Raw genomic sequence first — 21,352 nt, 5'->3', positions numbered from 1 at the left:
CTAAATAGTTTTCACTAAGATGTCTTTATATAAATATATACAGTCATGGAAATGGTTCCTTCATGTATTGGGAATCTCTACTTAACCTGCATATGAACAGAATAGATAGAATGGATAGTCTGACCTACCTTATGCACAGTCCCTTACACAATTAGTCATTGCATTTAAAAACATTCCTTGGGGAAAAACATATATGACAAGTAGGTTTGATTTTGCTGCTTTTTCTGTCCATGCATGAGCAGTTTGCATAATGAATGTTGATAAAGTAGAAAAGCTGCTCTAATCAGGACGGATCACTGTGCAGAGGTAGAGAATGTCAGGCACAGCTGCTTGGTGAAAAATCCAATATTGACTGTCGGGATAAATGTCCTGCGTTTTCTCTCATCTGTCCCCCGGGCTGTGGTATTATGCCTCTCACGCTACTGTTCCTAATTGGATTAAAAATGGCTTGTTATTGGGAGGAATATGACTGAGAAAACTATCATGATTATTACCACTCAACAGTGTTGGCCAGCACACCTCTATCTGGGAAAGTAATTGCAGTGGTTTTGAAAATGTGTGCATCAGGCAAATGTGTTCAATTGGATATGAAATGTTTTATATTCAAATGTAAACAGATGATTTTCAAGATGTATGAAACATTTACATTTTCAAATCAATCATACTGCCCATTTTTGCCTCGAGTCATCAACTTTTTGGTTGGGGGACAGTGGTTTTATACTTCAGAAATACCTAGAAAAACAGGCATTCTGACTGAGTGGTGTTGCCTTTCCACAGATCTGACCTGTAACTTCTGATTTGGTCTCCATGAAGATAGAACAGTTTAATAATAATACCATACTGTGAAACATTCCAGACAAAGCAATAACATCTCTATCAAGAAAAGCTTTTGACAGTCCCTCCACCAGAAATGTTACACAATGCAACTTTAAGTCTGCAGGCTAATACAGAGATATACTAGGAACTTTCTGTAATACCTGAGACTTTTATTTTGCTAGTCCTTAAATATACTCTTGTCACAAGCCCTTTCCAGTCAGACCATGAACCTTTTGGTGATGTGGTTGCCCAGTTTGAGATTTATATACACAATGCTGCCTTTGGTGATTACAAAGTTTCACTCATTCATTTGTTTATTTGAACGGTTTTGCAGCCAGTCCATGCTGAAAATGTCCAATCTTGTCTGGAAGCTAAGGGTTAGGCCTAATTAGTACTGGGATGGGAGACTGCTGGGTATACCAGGTACCATGGTGGGACAGCCATGGGTCTAGTGCATACTGTTTATCCACATTGCATAATATGAATGTGGTGTGAGAGTGTTTGGTGGTGGTCGTAGGTGCCAATGGTGCAGTCTGCTTTCTTCAGATGGGCAGCTGTGGTTACAGAAGTGTAGCTCACCAGCACTGAGTGTGGAGTGAATGAATAATGTAATGTAAAGCTGTCTGGGTGTCTTGAAAGGTGCTACATAAATCATGAATATTGTTTTTAGAGCATTACTCTTTTATGTACATTGAGTCCTCAAAAGGAGTAGGGGGATAAAATCAAATTTAAGTTAAGATAATACATATTTTCTCATTTAACCTTCTCCACCCAAGGACTTAATGTAACTAAATTTAACAGCCTTTAACAACACATGCTTAAGTTTGTTTGTCTCAGTAATGGAACAATTTGACTCACACCAAAGCACAGAACTCACGTCATCAGGTTTCTAGGAACTCAGTTCTTGGAACTACTTTGTACGGAAACCTCTATTAAAACCTTATAGTAGCAAGAGACACCCACTCTCACAATATTTCATTAAAGGCCACCCTAGAGGTTAGTGAAACATTTAGCTTCACAATGATCAAACTATTTGTGTTCATGGTAAACATAAAGTAAGTGATTCAGAAGAAGTCTAAGACTGAGGAAGTTTTCTTGTTTATGTTTTATAAAAATAACAACAACAATAACAACAACAACAACAATAAAAGTTACCACTCCTGGCTCTTTGCAAAAGTTAAACCCCCCATGCTATAGTTTGCTCTATAGGCTCATGTGATCAAATATGCAGTGTTCTCCAGCAGGGCCGTGTATGCATGCATGAACAGATCAAACAGACAGATCCATCAGACTTCCACTGGGCTTCACTTTGTGCAGCAGCAGGAGCAGCCATTAACAGAAAATAAATGTTCAACGCCATAAAACTGACAGTGTCTCATTCATACTGACACTTGGGCTAAATTACACATAAAAGCACTGATAACATCATCATTAAATATTGATTTTAAGGATGGTTGCAAGCAAAACAAATCTACACACACATGCCACAAATTGTAATGGGGCTGCTTTGGATGTGAGTCAGGATGATCGTAAGGAGCTGTGGGTGAGAGTGGAGCAGGAAACTGAAGTATAGGCGAGGGGAGCGGAGGGAGAGGAGGGGTGCAGGTGGGTTAGAGGGAGATTTAAAGGGGGCAGAGGCTCAGAGCAGATGTTGGTCCTGATGATGATGGATGGAGCTGGTTGAGATGCAGACTTGTAATTATGAAAGGCACTCGCTCCTCTCGCCACTTCTCCTCCAGATGTCACTGTGCTTTCTTACTCTGTTTCAGGCTGTTGTAATGCACAGACAATGTGTATGTGTATGTGCATTTTTACATTCATGAAAAACACTAGAGTCATAATACAGCAGGCAAGTTTCTGGTAAGATGAAAATCTCTTATTAATTATTTAAAAAATGCCCTTTTGATGTTATCCTGAATGCTGGACTCTCATATCTGTACTGTCAATAGCATGAGGTGTATCAGTAACTTCTTGCTCTGTGCCTTGAAAACAGAAATAGAAATAGAATAGAAATGTTAGTACTTTGCACAAGATATAGTTTAATTGTTGTTTCAGAAGTAAAGTATTTTTAAAAGTACATGACAATACAACACTGCTCAGTGCGGCTGTTGCAATATATATATATATATATAATTATTTTTATTATTTTAAAAATGTAATAAAGGGAATAAACATGGCCTCTAGATTCTTTCAATAAGCAAAAAGAAAGTTCATTAACCAAACACACTTTATATATTTACCACAAATGTATTATTATTTTTCATAAAATAAGACAATATTCACAGCACTGTATTTTTTATAAATATTTTATCAACACTTGGGTGGTTGGCATGTGTTTTAATAATAATCATTCAAAATAATACAAATTTAGTTTACTTTAATAGCAGTTAGCCAACTTGTATGCAAACTATTATGGCTAATTATCCATATCATCATTTTTTGTAACAAGGTATTGCTGTGTGTGTGTTTCTTTGCTAATTTATTGACGAAATTCTAAGTTGGTTGTAATTAAGTTATAAATAAAGTTTGTGTTGCGCTAATTAAAACATTTCCCTAAAAAAAAAGGGTAAAAAAGTACTTCATTTTCAATTTACACCTTTGAGAAGAATGTTGTATGTGTCTTCTTCAAACTATGGGATCACTGGGCTACCATAACTCAGTGAAAAACATTCAGTGTGTATGTTGGCAGCTGGTGAGAGTGAATGGGAGCTGCCGAGTGGTAACCTGCTCTCCAGTGCAGCTCATAAAAGGTGCAGGACACAAACATGCCACTAATTGATTGCTAATTGGTTCTTTTGTAGTCCTTCATTGTGTGTTGACAGAGGTCTGCCCTGAGTCCTATTCAGCTTCACTCTCACAAACTGGCCTGGACAACACATAAGCAACAGCCACACTTAATGACAACATTTAACAGCCACTACAAGGGCCTGAGTACTGGAATTTCACATTTATTTCAGAGATACCTGAGCCATCCTGGAGGAACTGCTGAGTTTCAGGTGACATTGCAATAATCTATAAGTCTTATAATATTTAATACAGATGGGAGATGCAGTTAAAATTAATGTTACTAAAATATTGACGATACAGTGAGTTCTTGTGTCTAGTCAATAGCCAGAAATCAGATTCAACATTTATTCATTTACCTTTTCGATATTTCTGGCTAGGCTTGTTACGATCATCACTTTTAACTTAATTTATTGTTCAATACATGAAAGCTGGAACAATATAAATTGGGGCTCAATATTATTTGCATAATATATCATATGCATATTTTAGCTGCAATAGTGGGGAGGTTTCTGCCAGATTTTATGTAATACAGTAAGATTTGAGCTGAGGGGTGAAAAAATAGCATTTAGGACTAATTACTGGTTCTTTCTGCTATTTATTTGTTGTAGCTGATGTTTTTTAATTATACTTATTTTTAAAAAAAAGGTTTAGTGGGATTAACCTGCTTTATTTTGATTGTGTCAAGTAGTTTCGTTGTTATAATTTTATTTATTTATCACTTTTCTGTTGCAATATATCATTCTTCAAAATGTGTTATAGTGACAGGCCATGCAAAGTGCAATGTTATCAATAGGAAAAACTGTCTCTTGCCCCTATTTAAATCTGAAAACCACCAATTGTCCTATACTTAATCATAAGGAAATTGTTCAGGTGTACTCCCCTTACATCTGGAGGCATGCATTTGACAGTAGCAAGAAGTGCAGAGTTGCCATCCACGTGTCTCCCTCTCCTTCTCTCATCAGTGCATGAGAAATTACCTAATGAGGAATGGGTCGCACATTTCCACAAACTCATTAACCCACAAGCGAGTGAGACTAATTGCTGCGTTTGGGTAATGTGATTTCACATCTGTTACTGCAGCCCAGGACACAGCACTGGCCGCGATGTGGTGAGCAGGACCACATAAGACCAGAAGGAAAATACAGTGGTTTACAGGCACAATTTTCACTGCTAAGATTACTGCAATATTTAAAAATGTATTATAAAATGTATTTTACTTGGTCATCCAAATACAACTGTTTGGCTTCTCTAAAAATCTCTCTCTCTCTCTTTAAGCACACACCAAAAACAAAATTGGGCCTCTTGAGGTTATCTGATTATTCAGATCTTTACTGGCCACTGTAGTTTAATCTGGGACCAAATCTATAGAAAAGGCATCCTGTTTTTATGCAGTAGGCTCTGCAAAGATAACAACGGTATTTCCAGTATTGTCAAAACAAGCAGTAAAAGTTTAGTAGCTAAAACATAAAAAGTTAACTTTCTGATTAAAATACTTCAGCAGTTTAAAAATGTATAATGGCATTCAACAATGACATTATAGGCCTGTGTTTTTCGTTGTTATTTTAATGTTAAATATACCAGTGCCATTAATTACACATGACCCCGCGCACCTCTGAAATGTAAATAGCGTATAAAATAAAATCCAAAATAGATTTGCTGTTTGGCATTCTTCGTGGCTAATTGGATACAACAGAAACACCAGGCTTGGAAATATAAGGTTGAGAGGAATAAATTATTTTTTCCAGGGTCTTGACTTAGACTGGTATTTTCAATAATTCAGCAAATTACGGCAAACAATTTATGTTAATAGAAAAGGTGGAAACCGACTGTTTAATATGAGGAAAGTAATACTCTTTTGATAATTGTGATTAATTCTTTGTTTAACCCGCAGCATTGTTACAGAAAGTCTAATTATAAGTTTACAGGCAGCGCGACTGCTTGCGCTAAGCCGTATCTCATCAATTACCATCCCGTGACCATAAATTGGCCTCCGCGCTGACAACGAGATGAGGTTAACACGCTGATTAATCCGAGCTGCTGTGATTCCAGCCTCAAGTTGACACTTACAAACTTTGACACAGACAGCAAGGGACGCACGCCTTCATAATGGAAAATTGTATTTACTGACTAAGGAACTGCGCTTTGAACGTCGAATTATCTACAATACAAACAAAGTTTGTAAGGTTTGCTATTTGATGGGGAAATCCGGAGTGTGGTGATTAGGTAAGAGGCAACACTACGCCAGACAACTTATGCTTGTGTTATTATTTGCGTTAAATAGGGTACAAAGAAGAGGAAGCGATCTCGCCAATTATTTTTTGACATTTTAATAGCTATTAGAAAGAGGAATCGATTTAGGATGCGCCTTAACACGTGTACCGCTATAAGCCATTGCGATGTTGAATTTTGCAATAATAAAAACTGTGCCCTAATCGACAACATCAGAGTAAACGCTCACATCCTTGTTACAGCCTATAGGCCCATTGATGCATTATAAAAGATACACGCTCAGCACATAGTGGCCGCGCGCCTCTGGACTTGTGCCATATTTAAGAAGAAATGTGCAATTTGCGAAAAATGCTATCCATCAGACAAAAAAACAAAACAAAACAACAACAACAACAAAAAAAAAAAACCTAAAAAACTATCACATTGTCATAATTCTTCATAGAGAAATAAATCATTCGTCGTTTGACAATCTTGAAAATTACTTTTATTGTTTGTCATTTTAAATTTGTACAAACCCGTCAGTGGTGCATTTTGATATGAGAACAAACATTTAGGAAATGCCTCAATAATAGCACATACAATAAGTTAAACATGTCACAAAAAGACCAGAGGAACAGAGTAAGAATGTCTTATGTACACACAACATCCGCACAGCGCAAGCTACTGACGCTCAGTGTATTTTTTCCTTCTTGAGGGCTGCCCCCAGGCCAACTTAGTCCAAATAACCCGAGGACACAACTTACGTGCACAAGTCCTGTAGTGCGAGTGCAGTAGGTCCTAGCAAGTATTGCTAGAATAAATAACCGTTTGACATAACACAACTTCACCTGAACACAATAACATGTGTGCGTCATGACGCACCCAAAAACATAAATACAACGACTGTTTGGCTCTTCGCAAACGGCCTATAGTCTATGTCATTACAATAGTATTCACCATCAGTAAGTGTTAAAATCCATTTGAATTACAAGATAAATAACCCCGAACCAGCCATTCCTGTCCGTGCATCAGTTTGATAGTTTTGGACCATGTTTTCTCACTGGGTGTCACTGCAGAGGCCTAGATCAGGGGTTTGACAAAAGTCACTTTAAGTAAAGCTCATGGACACTGTGTGCTCCAGTGCTTTGCGCCGCAATGACGCGATGCTCGTCCCTCTCCACATGTCACTGTCCGGGGAGCTACACAGCTGCGGTGAGCCCGACACGTTTGTAGGGCCAGAAAGAGACGCCGACATGCCAGGAAATGGGGACTGGTAGAGATGGGACTGCAGGCCGGAGCCGTTTGAGGTGAGACCGTTGGACAGGCCCATGGAGTTGGGTGGGGGTCCGGGCCCCAAGCTGCACTGGGACAGAGACTGTGCCATACCGGGTTGACGGCCCAGTGCTGGAGGCAGCTGGAGCTGGGATACGCCCGGCATGCCCGTGGCCCAACGGGAGTCATTTGCGTGGAAGGAGCACAGGCTGTTTTCCATTGCAGCCGCAGCCGAAAACTGGGGCAAGCCCGGAGTAGGCAACAAAGTGCCTGGAGCGCGGAACACGTTGGTGGTCTTCTTCCGCTTCTTCCACTTAGCGCGTCTGTTCTGAAACCAGACCTGCAAGAAAAACACGGATTGAGCCGTGACAGAATTCAGAAATCTAGCTAAACTGACTTTATGGTATTAAGGTCAATTAGGTCAGCTAAATTACTATTCACCAGTTTTTTTGTTTTGTTTGTATAACTGTATAGTTTCAGTAGCCCTAAAGAAAAAGAAGCCTCAAACAGTGCAGTTATTTAATAAACGACAGTGGCTTTTTCCTATATTCTTTTAACGACCATTGTTTAAATTCAGAAATATATATCAGTGGAAGGCCTGTAGACCGGTATAAATGTATAACTGTGCTGTACATAAACGGTGTGGAGATAAAACCAAGGGCATGCACAATAGAAATAACAACACGCGGCACAGCCATCGAGCTTTATAGAGATTTCACCACGTTACAGCGTGATTAATGCGCGCGCGAGGCTGTGAGCAGCGCCTATATTAAAAGTGAGATCTCGCTCTCATTTCGCTCAGCCATCCGTGAAACGTCCCAAAGCCATTACACCCATGGAAAGAAAATGCAATTTCTCATTCCATTAAAAAAGTACAATATATTCTGGGGTCCTATTAAGACGTCGCTGATGGAGCATTTTAGAACACGAGCGGGTGACGCGCGGTCCTTCACGCGCATTCCGACCTCAGTGTTTACCAACAGCACATGACCCAGTGCTGTAGCTCCTTTTGCTCAGCAATCCAACCCAACCAGCACACATTGGTGGAGTGACTAATAGTGGCACTTGTTTTATTGCTTTCAATGGGATCATTTGCATCAATGCCACATCAGCGGTTAATAAGGCGTTCAGACCCATTTTGTTACTTAAAGCCCAGTTTGGTGACAAGAGTATTTATTTTATATATCTGTCTCTGTCAGTTCTGGATGTCGATAGCCCACATTGCATTTTAATAGTTATTATGTAATTATATTAATTATTTAAAATGTTTGTTTGAATATAAATCGATATTCCTGTCCCCAAAAGTAGCACATAGCACGTTTAAAACAAACAGTGAATATATTATAAATACCATGTAAAATATAAATGCTAAAATATAACTACCAATACACTGCAAGAGTGCAAATACTGTGAGAGAGTGCAATGAAAATAAACGCAAAAAAATAGTCTGTCATATATATAGGCCTAAAGACAGTGATGTAAAAGTATAGGAGTACACTTTTCACGCGATATCGCGTGTGTATTTATCTACAATGGTGAACTTATTGTGAAGACTTACCTGAACTCGGGACTCTGTTAGGCCGATGCGCAGAGCCAGCTCCTCGCGCATAAAAATATCAGGGTAATGCGTCTTTGCGAAGCTGCGCTCCAACTCGTTGAGTTGTGCGGGCGTGAAACGCGTCCGGTGCCGCTTCTGCTTCTGCTGACTGGCGGTCTGACTGGAGCTCTGTGGCGGTTGCGGCTGTTTTTCTTGCTCCTTTCCATTCACTGTCATGTTTCCCGCATTGGAGCCCACCGTGGCAATGTCTTCACTGGGCAGCATGGTGGTGCCTTCTACAGAGTCCGCGCCAGGGGCCATGTCTCCCGGGTGGCCGGGTTCTGGCATTCCACCCAGGCGACACTTGAGTGGCTCTCTGTGTCCCAATAGCTCCGCAGCATCCTTCATCCCTGAGACCAACACAGAACAGCACAGCTCAACGCACGCGCTTTAAACTAGACACTGCTCGAGGAAAAACTGGTTAGGCAAACAATAAATCCAGTCCATTTATCATCAACTATAATTATTACAAAATACCACCAAAGCAGTTAGCGACTAACATCATTAACTACAAAGGCTATCTATCAATTGACAATGTGAAACAATAAGTTGAAATCTTACAGTGGAGTTTAGGGCCGTTGTTTAGAGCTGATAACTCACCAAGCCGAGCATCCAGGAGGTCGGCATGAGAAAGCATCGCGTAACGCTCCAGGGCGAACCGTACCAAAAACTACTACTGCAACTTTGAAGCAATTTACCAAGCATATATGCTCTAAATGAAGGAAAATTCGGTTTGTGGTTAAAAAGGGGGTCCCTTGCATTATAATGCCCTTTAGAGCGATGGGGAGGCGCTTATTAGTTCAAAGAGTCCTGCGCTTCCTCAAATAAGAGCCAATCAGAGCGCAGCCTCACAAAAGTCAGAGAGACGTGAGTACCCCTCCCTCCGCGTGTTACACACTCTCACCTCTCTGCAACAGTGCAGGCACACGCCATCACGCGCACGAACGAGGCGCTACAATTGAATTTAGACCTATGCCATTCCACCCTCTGATTTATTATCGTTTCGTGGTTAAATTACTCTTTGTTTAACATCTCACTGTGTTTGTTTAAGCCTCCTCCATGTCGAGGCTGTTTTCACATACACATGTAAACACACAAATTGATTTCTTTCAAAATAAATATTTCTTTTTACAATATGTGGTGTCTTACCTTTACATTACAGAGAGCAAATGTGTGACACTGTCATTATGCCCGACGCCCATATAATATTCTGGGATAAGATCAAGAAAAATTACAGACGGATGTAACATGTTAACGATCAGTACTTTAAACGGCATCGACTTTTCATCAGTGCCTACGCAATTAAAGGTATTCAACCTGTTAGGTGCAAACCAAATCACACGTGGTGCCACTACACGAGTGCCCTTGTAGCAGCGTCCCATCAGTATGTTTATTATACAATTAGCAGGACAGTCATTGATCAGTATCCAGGGCACCACACTCGGAGCCCGTTTCTGCCAGGTGGGTTTCAATAGGCCGGCCTTACACCACGTCCACGTATCCATTGCCATGGGTCGCTTTAGTAGCGCAACGATGACGGCGCCAGCGCACAAAATGCGCACGTGCAATGGCGTATGGTCTAAACGGGCACAGCGCACTCTTCAGACGTGCATGCGCATAGTAGACTTGATTTAAAAATAAAATCAAAGTCCGGGCGTTCTTTGAAACTTCTCTTCTAAACGATGCATCCTCAGATGGGCCCTGGCCCCTGATGCAAAAAGAGGAACCCAGTGAATTGCCCTATGTCTCATTCAGTCCTTAACTGGACCACATCAATCTTGTCTCAGTAAAATCGCGCGCGCACAATCCTTTCGGGTTAATGCAGCGCATCGCCTGTTTACACGCGAGGAGACACTTTTAATGGAAGCGCACCAAAAACAAATGCAATTTCGTAAAGCAATTTCAGAGATCAAGAATCCCGTGTCCATTCTTTTCGCGGTTTTTAGTAATCAAACTGCGTTAAATCTATTGCACACAAGACTGACATATTTTACAACAGAATCTCTCCTCCATATTTCACAGCACCACACCAAAACAGTTCAGTTCTTTTGAGTACAGCATCTCTCTCTCAGATAGTGCCAAAGAGAACAGTGAAGAACAGTCAGTGAAGGTGGCTCTGTGACAGAGGGACTCTTATTGCTCCAAACACACACTGCTCCAGCCTGCGGTCAGTCGCAGCCGCTGCGCTCACGTCACGGCTTCATTATGCGTCTGCACTGCGTGCGCCTCCTCGCCTATGCGTGATGTGCTACGCAACACTTTAATTATACCTTAAATAAAATAATAAGCAAACAAGAGCCATTTCCTTAATAGGGCAACAGAGGAGGGCGTCACGGACCGTGCTGTGCAGTGACAGCGTGAGTGCGCGTGCATGCACTGGTACTAGTAAAAGCTTATTAAAATTACAGGGAACGCAGAAGGTGCTAAGTAAAAAAAAAAAAAAAAAAAAAAAAAAAAAAAAAAAAAAAAAGTACCGTGGTCCCATTGCACACGTTTGTAACCGAAGGTGCGCGTTTATCTGTGGATTGTATTTATAGCTGAACATGAAGAGTGAAATGTATATCATGCATTGGCCATAGTCTATATATATTTGTCATTCCAATAGTTTTAATAAAACGAAAGTATTTAAATGACATTGTGAGCTATTGTCTGTTTTAGAAAGTTGTATATAAGTGGCTAAGTTGAGAATGTTTATGTATATACGTGTAAATGGTTTCAGCTTGGAAAAATGAAACACGGTGGTTTTACTGGTAACTAATAATTGTTATGGGCTGGTGGTTATGAATTCCATATAGTTCATCAGTGGACTAGGTTGCTTTAACATTTGATTAGTTGCCTAATTGACTCAAATCTGAACATCATCACTTTGGATTGTTCATATTGTGTTGTCAGTATCAATGTTATTTTTTTTATTGTAGGCCATGGTTTCTGCTTGTGGACTATAAATAAGAGCCTGGACTCTTCTCCTTGATTTCCCCTCCAGTTCTGCTTGAGCTGTTAGAATATGTTCTTTCTTAAGTCCGCTCATTAGTTAGCCCCATTTAGCTCTGTCATTATGAGACTGTAATGCATCATTGGAGGTAATGAGTGCTATATTGCAGGTGCCAGTGAGTCGCAGACACTCTGCTCAGACCACTGTCTCTGTACTCATCATACACATACACACACTGTGCTTTTTAAATAGTACCCCTTCATTTCTACAATATTAGGAAAAAACAACCAACTGCTCATAAAATTACACCTACAATGAAAAAGAATATGTCAAAGGCAGCATATAATTTTTAGTTAGACACTGATTTGTCCTGTTTGTCGTTATAGTCCCAAAATCTTTCCCATGGCGTCCTGACCCTTTCCTTCCAATCAACATGCTCTTGAGAGATGCAATTTCAGTCATTTATAAAGCCATTCTTGTACAGTTGGGATATTTGGTGTCTTCTAAAGTCTTTAAATAGTTCAACAAGTAAAATAATTTGACAAGTTATTCCCGCAAAGATTACAAAATATAAAAACATTCAGCAAGCAACTTTTAGCCCCTAATAGAGCTCCAGTGAGGATATGAACCAAACACCACAGAATTACCAGATACAGTGGATAGTTCACTTCTACATTTCCAGTATAAGACATCACCTATTCACTCTTTGATTTGGCTTAGGCTAATAAAATCTATGTAATATACTTGTAATAAACTGTTAATCTTGACCATTTACTGCTCCACCACTACTCTTGTCCATCTATATAATCAGTATGTTATGATTAATAGCAAAATGGTTTATTCACTGAAGGATTCTCTCTTTAGTGATGGCGGAGTGATCACAGAGGCATGTCAGTTTTAACATATTTTTATTCCTCCTTTTAAAAGTTCTATTGTATTTATAAAATAAATTAACTATGACCCAATCTCTTAGAAAAACCATGAACACTCATACAAACAAAACCATGAAACCCCTATACTACAAATCCTCTAAGTTGGCCAAATTACATGACAACACAGATCAAGAAAAGGCAACGATCTTGAGGTAGAAACATGAATAATAAGCACTCATAGTATTTACAGATGGCTGTCTATTGCAAATGTTTAACTTTTGTTTCCAGCACCAGTCAGTCTTGAATCAATCAAACCATTAGGCTATATTATGTGTATAAGAATTTTGTTTGATCATTTGAATGAGAATGGAACAAATGAGACACAAATCATAGAACAGAACTTAACAAAATTGATGCCAAGTTTGGAAATAGTTAATTCAAAATAAAAGTTCAGCATATAGGCCCAGTCTTTTTGTATATGCCCAGGGTGCTTTGGTAAAAGAGAAGATGGGTCAGTTTGAATTCTGGCATGAAATTAGAAACTGTGCTGCTAATTGTCCAAGTGCAGCACACATAGAGCCACTGGGTGTAACTCTACTCCTGACTGGCATTTGGTCTCACGTGCATGCGGCCAGTGTGAAGCACGATCACGTCTCCAAAACAGACACAACGTACGCTTGTTAGTTGCGCAGCTCCAAATGCCACACTTTGCCACTCATCCATCCTTTTACATTGTTCGTCCCCTCCCACTCCACACATTTCTGCCGCTGAACACCATTCTTCCCTCCCAAGATTAATTGATCATCAATTTAGCTCTAATTTGGACCAAGTCAGCTGGTAAATGGGCCAGTTTTCCCTGATTGTTAGTGAAATGTGTGCAAGTACATTGATAAATTTTGATTATTTATCAATTACAGCCAAATGAACTAAATCTATTGAATAAATTCAAGCCTGATTGCCATAATAGAGTTTGAAAATATGGCTATTGATAATGATTCCAGCTAATAGTCTTTTCCGGCTGTGGTTGCTGGCTTGTCGGAATGACAACACAAAAGTCATTTTTCACCGGATCAGTTGAGTGAGTAGGGGCCGATCTTTCATTAATCAGTTGCATTACGGAGCTGATACGGCATAATACGCAACGCTTTTCCCACTAACTCCGAGACGCTTTGTCATCTTTTACGTCAATTAGCGGTGATCCCATTGTGTTCCATCACTACGTGTTGTAATGGTTAGCATATGCTAAGGTAAAGCCGTGTGTCTGTCCCACCCTCCGTGTTTGGGCTCGTGATGAAACGGGCCCTGCTCTTAATTTGCGCTCCTCCTCGGCAGCGGCGCTTATGGCGAGGGTGGAGCGCGCGCTTTTAAATGAACCTGCCACCGTGTTTTCCCAGAGTAAATGGAAAAGCAGCTCGCTGGAAAATAGGCGAGGGAACAATTGGAATTAGGTTCAGGGGCTTTCACACACGATAACAGGGGATAACTATGAACCACGGGCCTATTTTCACACACACACATTAGAGCTGTCATCTCCTCAACCTATTAATCAACTGTGATCCTCGGTTTTATTTAGTTGCATACTGGGACAGGGATTCGGAGAGGTTAAAAAAAAAAAAAATAAAAAAACTACTTGGTGACGAGTCTAAATAAAATCCACTAGACCAACTACAAAAGGTCCATTTGCCATAAATAGACAATTAAATGTTACAGATAGGCCTAGTTAATTCAACTTTTTATACATTATTATAGGTTGGCTATTTTCCATGCTATGTAGCCTAATATTTGAAAACTATACTTAAGAATATTTTAACATGTATTTAACATTTTCTGTGGCATTTTTACCTGACACATTTTAACAAGCTTTTAGCCAAAAAAGCAAATTTACGCAGAAAAAAAAACAAAACATAGTAGCCCTTAATACAGTATCCACTCCCCCCTCAGATCAATGGCTGTAGCTGTTCGACAGAATCTGGAAGCACCCAGATGATGAGCGTTTAAGCTGGGCAGGTAGGAGCAAACACAAGGGCCAAGTGCGCGTGAATTAACCCAGTCCACATCTAATATGCTCATGTCAGCTCTGGTTAGCGCGCGCTCGCCAGGCCTCTATTGGCAGAGGCGCAACACCAGCACCGCCTGCCTTATACACAGTCAGCTATCTATAATCGATGGCTACTTTTAATTGGACAGGCTGTCTGTTTGTGAGCTACGGAAAAGGCTGGGGAAACTTCATTTAGCGCAAGCTCTTGGGACTAAAGACTAAGTTTACTTTATCAGTGGGCGTTAGCTATGGCACCTTTAAATCTATAATCAGTTCAAAAGGTCAAAGAAACGCACGGAGGGACTAAACTGTGGTTGTCATGCAGCGTTTGTGAGATGCCAATAATTTAAAGGTTTAACTAACAGTTCCATTTTACCCTGCTAAAATATGAAATCATATCACTGAAAATTGCCACATTGTTTTACTGGGTCAAACTTAACACTGTAGTTTTTCAAGAGGGCGAGGAAATAAGGCCCGACTTAAATAGGGTGGTGAAGCGTGGCCCACTGAGATCTTCTGCCTTGGTTAGTGACAAGTGATTTGGCGAAAAACCACCGTCGCCGTGTTCCCTTCCCTTCCTTTCCCTTTCAAGTGATCTCCCCATCTGATGTCTTCTATTATCGGGTTGATGCACATGGTGAGTGGGCCTAACCTGAGTCAGGACCACTGTGGACACGCTGCTTTTGGCGCAGCCGCTAATTGATATTGAGCGAGCTGGTGGTGAGAAGCGCAAGGGGCCACTGCTGGCTAATCTATGCTTTAATCAGCGCGTGTAATGAGAGTGGCGGTACGCACACGAAAAGAGACTTACAAGCAACGTCTGTCAGCCTCCGCGGGAAAATATTGCCTCTAATTGTCGCCATTAAAGGAGAGCGGGAGATGTTGGCTTTTTAGGGATAGGCGATGTGTGAGCTAATGGCGCTGTCCTTCAGAACCAGAGAGCCGCAGAATGAGGGAGATGCGCTGTCCATGGTGCTACTTGCGCAACGTCGGCCGGGCTTGCATCTGAATCTACTGCCATAGCGTCTGAGCTACGTGAAATTGCTGTTATAATGTGTGTGCAAATATTAGGTAACAGTTTGGTTATAGCTATTAGAATATTAGCGAAACATTAACAGGTTATCAGGTTACACCACAAACCTCAACACAAAAATTGTACCTATCAGCCAGTTTGTGACGTATCAGGAAATATATAATCAACTGACCCAACCATAACACAACAGTGCGTGGTGAAGGAGAAGCGAGAGGATTTATAAACAGACCAGGAAATAGAGTGCGGTGCTGTGGGAGCGCGGGGCTGGAAGGATGGATTGTGTGTGCAGTTGTGACAGCGCAGAGCACACTTCGCTGTCCCGTGGTTGGAGCCACATCCTGTCCCTCTGGATCCTGATCTGTCTTTTCATCAATCACACCTGCTGGACACACAACAAGGATATTTGGTCCATAAATAACGGGGCTCGTGTGTAAGCACGTTTTGTTTAAACTGAACTAGCTTTGCCATAGATCTGAAGAGGGATTTCCCCCCAGAGCTGAGATGTAATAACTTCTAAAAATAGGTATGGCACGAAAAATGGAAATTATTACCACGGACATTTGTGTCATCATATTAATTCTCAGAGAGTCAAGAGTCAAATCCTATAGCCTAAATTTAAATCATGTCAATTTATGGTGGTTCTATTATTAATAAGAGATTGGCCTAATAGCCAGCCGAGTCGTCTACAAATTATATCTCATTTAACCAACCAGTTTTTGGTAGCCTTATAACCTAACAACCTGACAAACCTACCCAGGACAAGTGATAAAATGTTATTGGTTATCAGGTTATAGACTATTTGTAACTTTCCTCTGCATAAATTACAAATATAGCTAACGCCGTAGCCTGTTTGGGATAACAGTGAGTTTGTGAATTAATTAAGGAATTCAACAAGATATTTTAAAACTATTACATTTTTGCGCAGAGCAGTGGCCGATACCGTCTTTGCGACATTTGTACCCGTTGGAAAGACGCAATGGAGATATCAGGAGGCTTTGTGATAAATATGCGCAGTTCCGCTCCACCGGTGCACTCTTTGTTTACAAACTGCAGAGCCCAGCGTTTATGAGGCGTGTGGATGCGTGCGTACTATATGCGTGTGTATGGTCCGCAGACTATCAACTGACCTTGTAGGGGTCACGAGGAGGACGTAGACAAACAGAGGCCTGAATGTGTACGGCAGTGCAGCTGAGGTGACGTCCGACTTCAGGCGCGTCCCTGTGTGTACCTCCCTTGAAACTGCACTGCATTATGGCTTATATCAGCAGAACGACACTTATTTCCTGCACAAATAAAGTGCCTTTGAAGAGGATTACAGAAATATGTATGAATTTCTGCCTGATTTATTTGATCATTCCACATTACAAAGCTGCGTAATGCTCAAATGCGATAACAAGTTTCCACTTCCCTTCATTATGTAGCAAAAATGAGACCTCGTGGGGCACACTGCTTCCTCGGATGAAATGTAATTTGTGGGGAGAATTTGTTGTATCTGTCACAAATATTCCCAATTAGCTGCGTAATTATTTGAAGGTTTCTGCAATTACGGCACAAAGCGGCAAATTTGAAGCAGTGGCTTCCTCTAATTGCTCCAGATTTGATATTTTGCATATTTGCATAATGGGAAGATTGGTAAGAAATTGTGTTCACTCGTTTGTGAAAAATTCTATGAATTTTATGAATGTGAAGCCGACCCCTACGCTGGGTGACTTTCCCAAAGCTCAGACACGTGTCTCCATGCGCACCTCATCCACTTGGGAGAGACAGAATGCTGTGAGGCAATCCATGCATTTTAATGAGTTTAAAAATATATATAATATTTTCACTCCACTGTTTACAGCCCAACAAAAGATCCTACATTTTTCCTTCTTGCCTTTGTTCTCATTCACTGATTTATTAGGCATTTGCTTATCTTATTCATTTCACACCACTTAGCCAACAATATGGTTGGATAGGTTTTATCAAGAAGCCTTTGATTTTGTTATTAGATTTATATTAGATACTCCACAGATTTAGATTGGCGAGTGAGACTTAATTATGCATTATCTCAGTGTCCTGATTGATATTGAAAAAAACCAAGTGTTCTATGTAATTGGTAATAAAGAAGGTAATTTTACAAATTTGTCCTATTAGAAATGATATGACACTCTGGAGCAAATTATATTAACCCAATTCACCACCTTCATGAGCAGATTATTTCACTGGCAAAAGGTATACAAAATATGAACACCTATGTTAAGGCTGGGCTGGTCTAGTGTAACAGGATGTCTGCAGAGGGCCGTTTATCAGAGGACCAAAGCTCAGATAGATGTGTTAAGTGACCTTGGTGCATTACACTCTCCTTCAAGCTGTTCCAATGAAGATCAGTCTGGTTTTAGCTCACATTAGGACTGTGTGTGTATGTGTGCAAGTATTTACTCTGGTCACTTTAATATGTATACGCAATATACTTAATATAATATTTATTCTCAATAGGCATTTGCATGCGTTGGCACATACGTATACCGAAAGTGCAACTCGCATACCAGTGTAATACTTGGCTTTAATACTGGTTCTCGTTTAAAACACCAAATGAACCCAACCAAGTCAGCAGCGTCCACTACTGCTTGCAACCTTTTAAACTTTTATGAAGTCAATGCAACAAAAAATAATAATACAAACACAATAGTTGTATTTAATTAAAATGTTTTAGTTACTTTTTGAAACTACTGTGTTAAATGATGAATTTATGAACGTCTCACAAAGAATCCAGTAAAACTCACGGGGAGCTCATAAAACCAGTGCGTAATGATTTGACTCATTCATGGGAGATTAGAGCATAATGAGCACAGTCCACCCTCTGCAGCCCACAGTGCTACAGCCTGCAGACACACAGCCCCTGGGCAGAGCTGTGTCCAACTAATTTATAGATGAAAATGAAAGACAAGCTTAATGTAAGGACTCCTCCTGATGCCAGCCGTTATATGCACTGGCTCTCACTTTGAGAGGAGAAAACGGGGTGTCAAACGAATGTATCTGACAGGTTGCAAAAATACAAAACACTTCAATAGTGTTAAAACTCCAGTTGCATCAAATATTACATGAATATTAGTGTTATAATTATCATACATTTACAGTACTGTATAAGAAATACCATCACTGATCTGTGTGTGTAAAAAATATCTATAAAATCTTACTATACCCATTACTCACTAGTTTAGTTCATTATTCCAGTTAAATTAAAACAAAAAAGTGAATACATGGCCTGGGCTTTTATGCGGCGGCTGTGCTCAAACTGAAAAAGTTTACTCCACTCACCAGCAATTCTTTCTTTTATTACTATTATTTGCACTGTTTCATTCCACTGGTTTCAATGACAGGTGACATTAACAGGTTTTAAATGATTATTTTGAATATGTTTATTTATTCCTCATGTATGCTGGTCGGTAAGTCAATAATTAAGAGTACAAGTGGTGTATCTGCTTTGTTGCAACATATGACATAAAGTGTCTTTAAGTGATTTTTTTTTAAAGTTTGTGTGAACATGCTGTAATATTTGAGCAGGAGGAGACTGGTCATGTGACAGAGTGAACACACGAGTGAGGACAGCTCAGAGCACACAGAAGATTTTTCAGGAAAAGAACAACAGCCCCATGAATGTGTTCCCAATGAGTGTGCAGGAACAAGGCTGAACAAATACAATCTCACACACACATAAACACTGGCACAGAGGCAGCACTGAAACTGGCCTATTCTACTCTTTGAGTTAATGGGAATAAAATACCTCGGTGGATGAGTGCAGATGTGTTTGATACAAATAGTCATTTTCCTATTTGCTGCCTCATTGGGCATGATGAATGATGGAAGTCAGAGAGGCGCAGTGATAAATGGCAGCACCTTGGCTCTACTGCATGGCCTATTGATTCTCCTTCTTTATTACCCCTCAGCCCAGCTGGCTGCTCTACCCCCTCACACACCCCTCTCAGGCACACTCCGACCGGCACACATGCATTCATTGCATTCTGGGAATCCAACTAACTAGACGCTGCTGCCATGTGCTCCCCAGATGCACCAAAGATCCTACAAATGAACAATCGCAAAAACAGTAAAAGAATGATGTTACATTGTTATATGAGTAGTATATTATAATAAGTATAAAATATTTGCAGGAGTTAAAATGAATAATCACATTAGACATTGCCCTTTTTGTCCATACCACCCCTCACAGAGACAAAGATAAGACACTAGAACATTTCCATCTGGAGAGCTGCTTTTTCTGATGAATATTATGTCACTTTGGACTCATCCAGAGGCCTGTGACAGGAGCAGAGTCGCCCCTGTCAGAGAGGCGTCAGAGCAGACGTGGCGTTCTGATGGTGTGAGGAGCATGGCTACTTCCTGTCAGACAGCAGTGTGTCAGAGGGTCAGACACAACAGGAGCATGCTCTGTCAGAGCTATGTCTCTATCATCACTGTCACAGCTCGGCTCAACACAGTAACAGAGAGATCACAGCAGCTGACCTCCACACTTCCATTTACCTGCTGCATCTCCTTGACCTTGAGCAGCGCAGATAATAAGTCAGGCTCCGCAGTGATGAATGGTCTGTGTGCACCCAGGTGTGGATGTGAGTGTGTGTGTGTGTGTGTCTGTGTGTGAATGTGCAGTGAGAAAGACCAATGAAAACACAATGAACTGGTCAAACTGAGATGAAGATAATCTTTAAGTATGCTTTATACCAGGAAAACAACAGAAGTGGGTTAAGAGGAATGGGCCTTGATATTAAAAATTAATCCACTGCATTATAGGTGTACATGTCAGATAAGCTGCTAAAAGTGATCACTTTGATCTGCTTCAACAGCTTGTACAAATGTTTGCAAATGTTTTAGTGGTAAAAGCCTCTCACCGTACACACCAAAATCTTAAATATCCATGTTACCTAGGTAACTCTTATGAGTCAAATAATAAAGTGCCTAGGAAAATTAGCATCCTTCATTTTTTTCACACATATTACCAACTATGTGAGTATGTGCGCAGTCATTGGCTCCCCCCTCACGCTCGCCGCTTTAAAAGTCCATTTGGACCTCTGCCTAGAATCACCTTCTCGCCGTCACTGTGGCAACGGAGCCAGGCCTAATTAGTATGCATTATCAATTAACAAACTTAATAGCCGGCAGATTGATTAGATCCTCAGTTATAGGGGCAGAACTCAGGCGAAACATGGAATGAAAAATAATCACATACACACACACACTGCGCTAACCTTCTCCTCCTCCTCACTTGTGTAATTACTGTACGCATATGGTGCAGAGGAGATTGGAGCACGCTTTTGAATAAACCTGCGGCTTTATAATGAGTCAGGCCGCCATGGCTAGTTTAGCTCTGATTGTGCTCCAGTCTAATGAATGACAAAGCCTCCATGCGCACACAACTACATGAAGACATGTGCAGAAATGTATGGCACGCATCTCTCCTCACAACATCTACACACTCAGACACAGAGTGGGAATGTAATCAGGCGTTAGCTTTACCCTCCTATCAGTCTAATGGAGGTTAATGAATGATTAGGTCTAATAATTTTAGAGTGGAGCTCCCGCTTAACCACACAATGCATCAAATCCTGAACAGTGAGAGAACCTGCACAATGCAGTCCTTGTTTAAACTGAACAAAATATGACAAAATCTGCATTTTTATCTATTGGATACACTGTCCAGCTCAAAATTATTCATACTCTGCACAATGTAATTTTATTCCCAAATAATAAAACTGTTCTGGCTGAAGTCACCAAACAAAATGATCACTGCACATCAATGTGAAGT

General features: G+C 40.5%; 1 protein-coding gene across 1 annotated transcript; it reads right to left on the bottom strand.

The window, feature by feature from the left end:
* Positions 1-6,919: 6,919 nt before the first annotated feature.
* LOC110156811 (homeobox protein orthopedia-like) lies at positions 6,920-9,317 on the bottom strand. Its single transcript, XM_020921042.1, has 3 exons — positions 9,281-9,317; positions 8,642-9,030; positions 6,920-7,423 (listed from the first exon to the last, which is right to left on the bottom strand). The coding sequence occupies exons 1-3, from the start codon at positions 9,315-9,317 to the stop codon at positions 6,920-6,922; spliced, it is 930 nt and encodes a 309-aa protein (XP_020776701.1).
* Between the last annotated feature and the right edge of the window lie 12,035 nt (positions 9,318-21,352).

Source organism: Boleophthalmus pectinirostris, unplaced genomic scaffold (assembly GCF_026225935.1).
Source record: "Boleophthalmus pectinirostris isolate CB_2022bp ecotype Guang Dong unplaced genomic scaffold, ASM2622593v1 HiC_scaffold_4, whole genome shotgun sequence".
Lineage (NCBI taxonomy): Eukaryota > Metazoa > Chordata > Actinopteri > Gobiiformes > Gobiidae > Boleophthalmus > Boleophthalmus pectinirostris.
This window is presented reverse-complemented; position numbering and strand designations above follow the sequence as displayed.